The sequence below is a fragment of the Helicoverpa armigera genome, chromosome 13 (assembly GCF_030705265.1).
Source record: "Helicoverpa armigera isolate CAAS_96S chromosome 13, ASM3070526v1, whole genome shotgun sequence".
Classification (NCBI taxonomy): Eukaryota; Metazoa; Arthropoda; class Insecta; order Lepidoptera; family Noctuidae; genus Helicoverpa; species Helicoverpa armigera.
In genome coordinates this window covers 2,701,746-2,709,376 of record NC_087132.1, presented here as the reverse complement: position 1 = coordinate 2,709,376, position 7,631 = coordinate 2,701,746, and the positions used below count along the sequence as shown (strand labels likewise).

Below are 7,631 nucleotides of genomic sequence, written 5' to 3'. Positions count from 1 at the left end.
ATCACCAATGTATACTGCTGAAAATACAGTGTTCTATGTAACTACAACGTCAACGTCAAAAAAAGTAACCAAATTGTTTGTTGTCAAAGTGATCGATACGGTGGTTTTGTTTATAAATTGTAACAGAATTTAATGAGAATTTGAGAGCATTTTGTACTATTTCAGAGTGACGAACATTTAAATTCAATACTTATTTCATTTTGAGGCATGCAATTCTCGTGATATGAAAGTAACCGTTAAAAGTAAGTAACCTGTCAAGGCAACCTTCGTTTCTATTTTGATGTTAAATCGTGTCCAATTCTGATGTGAATGACAACTGCGTAGGTTGGACGGGCGTAGCGACTTGGCGGTGGGTAGCCAACGACGACAACTGTGGTATTTGCCGCATGCCCTTCGACAGCTGTTGCCCTGACTGCAAGCTACCGGGAGACGACTGCCCGTTGGTGTGGGGGGCCTGTTCCCACTGCTTCCACATCCACTGCATCGTCAAGTGGCTGCACTCGCAACCGCAGCAGCAGTGCCCCATGTGCAGGCAGGATTGGAAGTTCAACAACAAGTAGATTATCTCTCAAGTAAGTAGGTACATAACTTTCCTTTGTTTTATCAAGTCAAAGGTTGTTTGATGACTAAATTTAACACGTTATTTGTTTTCGTGATGATGTAATGAAACAGTGAAGCCACTTTGTACAGTAACAAATACAGTAGGTATGATTTGAAATGTGTCCAAAAAACATTTTTATATCCAATTAGTATTGCTTCCGCCAACAGTTTAACCTGCCTTCTGAAGGAACTATCTACTCTCTGCATTTGGATAAAAGGTAATATGGGCTGTATGGAAGTCTTTTAACCTGTTGTATGCCAGTACTGCACAGTTCTAAGTTTATTCTATAACTAGCCGTTTTCCCGCGGGTTCACCCGCGTCCCGTGGGAGCTACTGCCCGCACCGGGATAAAATATAGCCTATGTTACTCGCAAATAATATAGCTTTCTAATGGTGAAAGAATATTTAAAATCGGTCCAGTAGTTTTTGAGTTTATCCATTATAACCAAACAAACAAACCAAGTTTTCCTCTTTATAATAATAGTATAGATTAACGGCATAGAAGCAGTTAAGAGACTAAACACACAAGTATGTAGATACAAGGACAACATTTTTAGGTTGGGTTACACTGACGATAAAGAGATGCGTGTGCCGCACCGCACCACAAATGAGCTTCACCTTCTGTGCTGCCCAATGTGTACAATCCGAGACCTTTATAGGGCCACTGAAAATGCCATGTGCATGACGCAACACTGAGCATCCAAAATTTAAAGTCATCTGCCATCAACTAAGCCAGAAGAAGACCTTTATGTGTGATTATTCTGAACTTATTGAATATCTTCAATAAGTTCAGAATAATCACACATAGCTGAACTTATTGAAGATATTCAATAAGTTCAGAATAATCACACATAGTAGTAGTATCATAATATTAAAATATCTTCTCAGGCAAGGTTCATTAAAGATGATAGGAAATCGTAAAATGTTGGTGACCTTCCTAGGAATTATACCTTGACAGAAGAGCCATTATGAATAATGTATTTGTCACTAAATAATTTTCCTTTTACTCTGACAATACCTACATTTTACAACTTATTCATAGATTCTTTAATTACCAAGCAGATTTCATAATTTTACCCTTGAAAATAACTTGTTTTGAAATAAAACATATTTAACAGGATTTTATTATTGATTAAAATAAAATTAAAATAGATTGAATAAGTTATACAACATTAAGATCATTAAATTTACATTTCTAAAAATACATAATTTATGACTAAATTATAAAGTATTATTTTATTAGTTGTATGCACATTTTCTACACCAGGATGCAACTTATGGAAAAATACAAATTATTTATTTTACTAAATGATGTCACCCAAACTTCTTCTCTTTTCTGTTGATGCCTAATAACTTTCATTAAAATATCAAACAAATTCAAACAATTAATTCAATAGTGAGTCAGTTTCACATACAGGGTGGTATGTTACAATGTGTGCTTGTTTTGTTTGGAAATGACAACAAACTCTTCCAACCTAAATAATAGTAAACAACAACTGTAGTGCAACATTTTGATTGGCGTAAAACAATAGGTCAGAGAGTGCTTTCAACATCAACAACAATAGCCATGTCGTGTGCGGTGCGGACCGGTAGCCGCTATTGCATTCATTCTCATAGTAAACAATCACTTTTACATTATTAAAAGTGTGGGTCAACTCATTGTTTGGCCGTATGGTAGGTACTGCACAAGCCTCACAACACGCAACAGCTATGGTAAAGCTACGAACAAAGTAATTTCCAAGTCGGCCGGCAATTATTACGAAGTTGTGAGCGCCTGTTCGGCGTAGCGTCGCGGCGACGTAGCGGTTAGCCGGCAGCCAGTGAGTGCCGCGCGCTCGCGGGGACGGACGTGTCGCCCTGCGTACTGAGCGCTCTCGTGTGTGTGACTTACGCGGTGCTAGTGTTAACGCGCTCCTTCTACTATAGTACGCATATTATAGTATTGTTCGAGTGACGCTTCGTTCAAGCATGCTGATGGTACAGACCAACACACAACCCATGAAGAACAACAAGATCAAAGGACCACCACCGGTGCCTCCGCGCCCCAACCAGAGCGTGGTAGCGGAGGCACTGGCAAAAACAAGGAAGGCCGTGGCGGACTCTAAGGCCAGCTTTACGAAATCGCGTGCCTTCTCCAAACAAGACAACCACTACACATCAAAAGCAAAAACTTTGGATAGGGCTAATACTGTCAGTGAATCAACAGTGTCACCCAAACAAAATGGATTAGCAAGGGTCAAGTCGTTCATTAGAGATGTGATCAGCGACCGAAGTTCTTCGTCTGATGAGAGAAAATCCAGTGGTCAGAATTCACGAAGAAGCTCCAGCGACAGCAGTTCTATTCCAACTCCAACATCGAATAAAAAGTCGAATGAATCGCTCAACTCTAAAGCAGTCAAAACATGCAGACAGATATTAGTAAGATCACTCTCAACATCGAACAAGTTAGATCAAGACTCGAAATGCAAAGTATCAAAGTCATCCAGTTTTGCAGAGAAGACACTACCATTACGAAAAGCACCTCCGCCACCGCTGTCTCCAAAACCTAAGTTAAAGCCAATGAAACCCTTGTCTATAAATAAAAGTCCTGTACATAGCAGTAAGTCCAAGATCTCACCAGAAATAAGTCCGTATTCGTCTCCTATAGACGCGAAGCCCCCGCAGTGTCCAGTATCTGAAGCACCATATGCATCAGTGGAAGAAGTTCAGGAGTTCGATGATCGACTACGGAACAGTCCTTCGAAACAAATAAAAACGCCGCCGGTTACACCAACCGAGTCAGGAAGTCCGAAAGTTGACGATAGTGTAAATAAAAATAACAACTCGCTGGAAAGAAAAACATCGCGAGTCACAGAAATGTTAATTTCGGAGATCATTGCTAGTAGAAATAATAATAAAGACGAAGCTCACACTGTTATAGATAAAGGGAAAGATGGTCTGACTAACGGCAACCATTCTCCAGAAATGGAAATGATGAAGGACATGAACAACCACGAGATGTTGATATACGAGTTGCAGACGATGCGCTCGCAATCCAACGTACCTGAAACTTTGGACGCCCCTGAGTACGCTGAAGCAAACGGACAATGTGACTCCGAGGACTCTGAACAGAACTACGCCATGTCTTCAGTAACGAGCGGGAATACGGACGATGATCAGGCTTATGCGTACATACTCGACGATGACCTCAAGTCTAGGTGGGTTCACAACAAACATTAATAAGAATTTAATAAATGTTATCTCATGAATAAATCTTTACATTACATTGTACTTGTCTTCCGTGGTTTGGGCATGTTGTGGTTTTATGTTAAAAGGTCATACGACTTGATTAAACCCGGTTATGATAGACTCGTCGATACTGCGCACATATTTCTAGGTCGTTAAAATGACGTTGGTAAAGCTTTAAATAATTGAAGTTGATAGTTCCTCACAACGGCGGTAAATTACTATTGAATAAGTTCCCAAGCTTAATTAATTTATAATGCATTTAAATGTTTATTGATGATGAGTCAGATTATGCGTATGTTATTGAGGTTACTTCAAAACATAATATATTAATGATGCTCAAAATGAACCTCTCAACATGCTTTAATTGAATACAGTGTTTGTACTTAAGCACCTTCATGTCAAACTCAACACACAACCTTCAATAAAAACAATGGAAAATTTTGCACACAGACTTCGTAAGCAGTTCCGCGCAATCAGCACCATGTCACTGCAAGGTCTGCCTCCCCTGCCGAAGAGTCTCAGTGGCTTCGCAGACGGGGAACCCGAGCTGCAGGATACTCCCTCCCCGCCGTCGGACAAACCCCCCACGGATCTCGACTCACAACTCGCTTATCTCAAGAAAGAAATGGTAGGTTCAAGTTTCTATGACCCTTTGAAAGGCTGGTTTAGGCTTAGTTCCAAGAGGCTCGTGAGACGATTAGTGTGTGAAAAGATGTTATCCAGGATCTAATCATTGCTACGCTTGGAAATAAGCCTAAGTTAGAAGCAGGTAGAAAATTGAATAGCTTTTTCTCTTACACCATATGTAATTTTTACGGTGTATAAACGGCACGTTAAATACGTCGTAAAGTTTACGAACGGGAAACTGGTGATGTTCCACAATTCCTGGTTTGTTGTTATTTCAAACAAGGGCGTTATAAAACTCCTTTTTCGGCTGTTTAACGGGTGTGATGAAAGGAAAACTGCTGGCTTTACATTCCATTACTTAATAAGGATACTTGTTTCGATCATACCGGAATTACGAAAGTTTACGGACTCGAACCGCAGGCTTAATGACAGCAATTTTATAGAAACTATGAGTAGCGACACCGAAAATAGACAAGCTCCCCAGTGTTCAATACAAACATGGCAACATTGAATAAATAATGTGCGTATAGCAGACACGAGCGCAGTTTAAAAAACAGATGTTGTTCATACATTTGGGCTTATCGGGCGTGCGCCGAACGCTATGTAGGGAGTCTTGCATGCTCCGTTTACTTACTCTTACGAGCGTGTTTGGCAATGTAGGAAATTGGAAATCAGGACGCCTATCAACACTTTTTATTGCTTATAATCAAAGAGCCATAGCATTCATATCAAACTGGGCGTGAGATACAACTAATGGGCCGATTTAGATAGCATAATGGCTTATCTGTCGCGTGTACATAATGAAAACAATTGTCCGCTTTATTTAATCGGCCAATAATATTGATGTCCGTTTGTAATTCAAAATTGCGTTATTATTTTGCATTTAGTCCTCATCCCATTTTTATAATTTGTTTATAATGTCATTCTTATTTCAATATTCAATGTCACATAGATAAATAAAACCGTCTTCTTCCTAGTAACAGTAGTAACCCATCACAACGGCTGCCTCCTCAGGCCACTCATCCGACGGAAATGCCATACCTGTTACACTTCTGTGCGACAATGAACCCCGTTCTTTTCATAGGCAAATACCACAAATAAATCCTACAATAATCTTCTCAAACTTTGCCGAAAGCCTTAATGAAACGTCTAACAAAAACCACCAAGACACCTAACGTGGAAGTCATAGATAATAACGTATCATTATCGCATAGCGAAGCACTCAGTGCATGACGCAAAAACTCGTAATATACGGTGCTACAATCACGTATATTGGTACCTACCGTGTCTGTACTGTCATAAACTATGACAATGAGAAAGGTCTCCGAGACAATTCTCGTGACGTAGAACGTTGAATGTGCCTGTGATATTGTCATTTGCAACACTTCTAGGCCTTCCTAATCTCCGGTCGATACGATTTTCTTTCTTCATGCCATGTCTGTTGTTTACCTAATCTTCATTTCAAGTTCTAGTGGCATTATGTGGGTTTCATCTTATTCTGTATTGATTAACATTTTGGACAGGTTCCAGAGTAAAAATATGCTGACGAATTAATTCTGTACAAATGATAGAATACATTATTTTTTGCCAGATCGTTGTCAAGGAATTTCGACGCAATATCCATAATTATGTGGCGTTGCATTGTTAGTCAAATACAAAAGCTAATTAAAGTAAAGCATTGTAATTTGCGATATCAAATAGTTTTGTGCTAGTATTTCACAAAGTGGCCATGTTAGACTTGACTTGTCTTGTAGCCGGTGTATAATAACTGCTGTATTGGCAATTATCACCCGCTGCAACCTTGAAGCACTCGTAATCATATTCATTTGCATCCCACACTCCGTATTCACGACTTTATATTGTTATTGTTGTTCTTATCTCGTTCGCCACAAACAATTTTGAAATGCCCCTGAAAATAAAAGTTTGTTTTATTGTTCTTAGAGGGCAAAGCTTTAACTTCTCTCTAATAAAAGTATCGGAAAAAGATGAGGACTTTTGGTTTTCCTCGGCTTATCCTTAATATCTTAAGCTTCGGTCTCTGTTAAGTAATCTTTTATTCGCCTTATTTTTGCTTTGGTACGGTCTTTTTTCTGCTCGAGTAATAGATTATGAATCATCGGTAGCAACATTATTATAAGATGTTTAAATCGTTATTTTCCTGCTAATCTGAGAAAAAATAAACACTTGTCTCGTATCTTATGGATATTGTTTTTTATGAACTGGCTCGTGTCAGAAGGGAATTAATGCCTTTATCTTAACGCGTTCACCCAGCTGCATATAGTAATTACATTTATGCTGCCTTTCAACGTAGCCTACTAAGCTAATTATACTTGCAGTGCTAAGCCGAAGGGTGAGATCACCGCGCGAGTTCGACGGTTTTCCAGATACCGTTTACCATCGAGTCACGATTTCTGGATACCTTCGAAGCTTAACTAGTCGCTTCAGTTTTAAAATACTAAACTAGGTGTAGTTGCAGGTGTTGAGGCTCTTGAGTAATAATCTGGCACTGTTAATGCAGTATGCAGTTATAATCTTGGCACCCAACGAGCATACTCTTAAGTAATCTACATTGCAGATTTTTGACTCGCCCTATCGCGCTATGCTTTTGTTTGGCCCACACTTTAATCTACTTGACCGACATCGGATCTGCTAAATTCATTTACATGAATTCTCGATCGAACAAATTGGTAGGTAATCAAATTCTCTATATCGATCTGTTAATTTTGTTGTCGATCTATTCATCAAGTACGTAACTTATGAGTATTTGGAAATATGTAGGTACTTATTCGTGTGATGAACCACTGCAGGTATATGATAGATCCGGTTATAAACTATATGCTACAAGTTATGTGAGTTATGTGTCGTAATCTCGTTTGCATTTATATTCGAATCTTCATTAACATTCGCGTAGGTGAGAAGCACATGGTAGCTGTCCATCATTCTGTTTATCATAACTGTTTTTGGTGTGCACGATAATTTACTATCTTCCATACTTTATGTTAGTAAATAAAGTCCATTATGGCTTGTAGTAGAACACGGAATATGAATAATGTAGACCCCTGAATTTTATTGATGCAAATATTTCGAATACAGATCAGCCTAAATTGGATGCAGGTGTTTAAACAGCAGCTGCAAGTATTCGTACCTATCTGCGAAATTATACGCAATTTGAAAA

The 7,631-nt window shown here is 39.0% G+C and overlaps 1 protein-coding gene across 3 annotated transcripts in view; it reads left to right on the top strand.

Moving 5' to 3' along the window:
* The first annotated feature begins 54 nt into the window (after positions 1–54).
* The window catches only part of LOC110384359 (anaphase-promoting complex subunit 11), a 29,289-nt gene continuing 21,712 nt past the window's right edge, over positions 55–7,631 (top strand). The window contains exons 1-3 of one of the 3 annotated variants that reach the window (XM_064037519.1): positions 55–242; positions 325–580; positions 4,280–4,419. In XM_064037519.1, coding sequence (XP_063893589.1) covers positions 224–242; positions 325–560 — 255 coding nt within the window. In that variant the 5' untranslated portion in view covers positions 55–223 and the 3' untranslated portion in view covers positions 561–580; positions 4,280–4,419. Of the gene's footprint in view, positions 243–324; positions 581–2,383; positions 3,799–4,279; positions 4,458–7,631 lie in introns of those variants that run through there. The other 2 variants (XM_049840766.2, XM_021345613.3) reach the window with 2 other exon arrangements.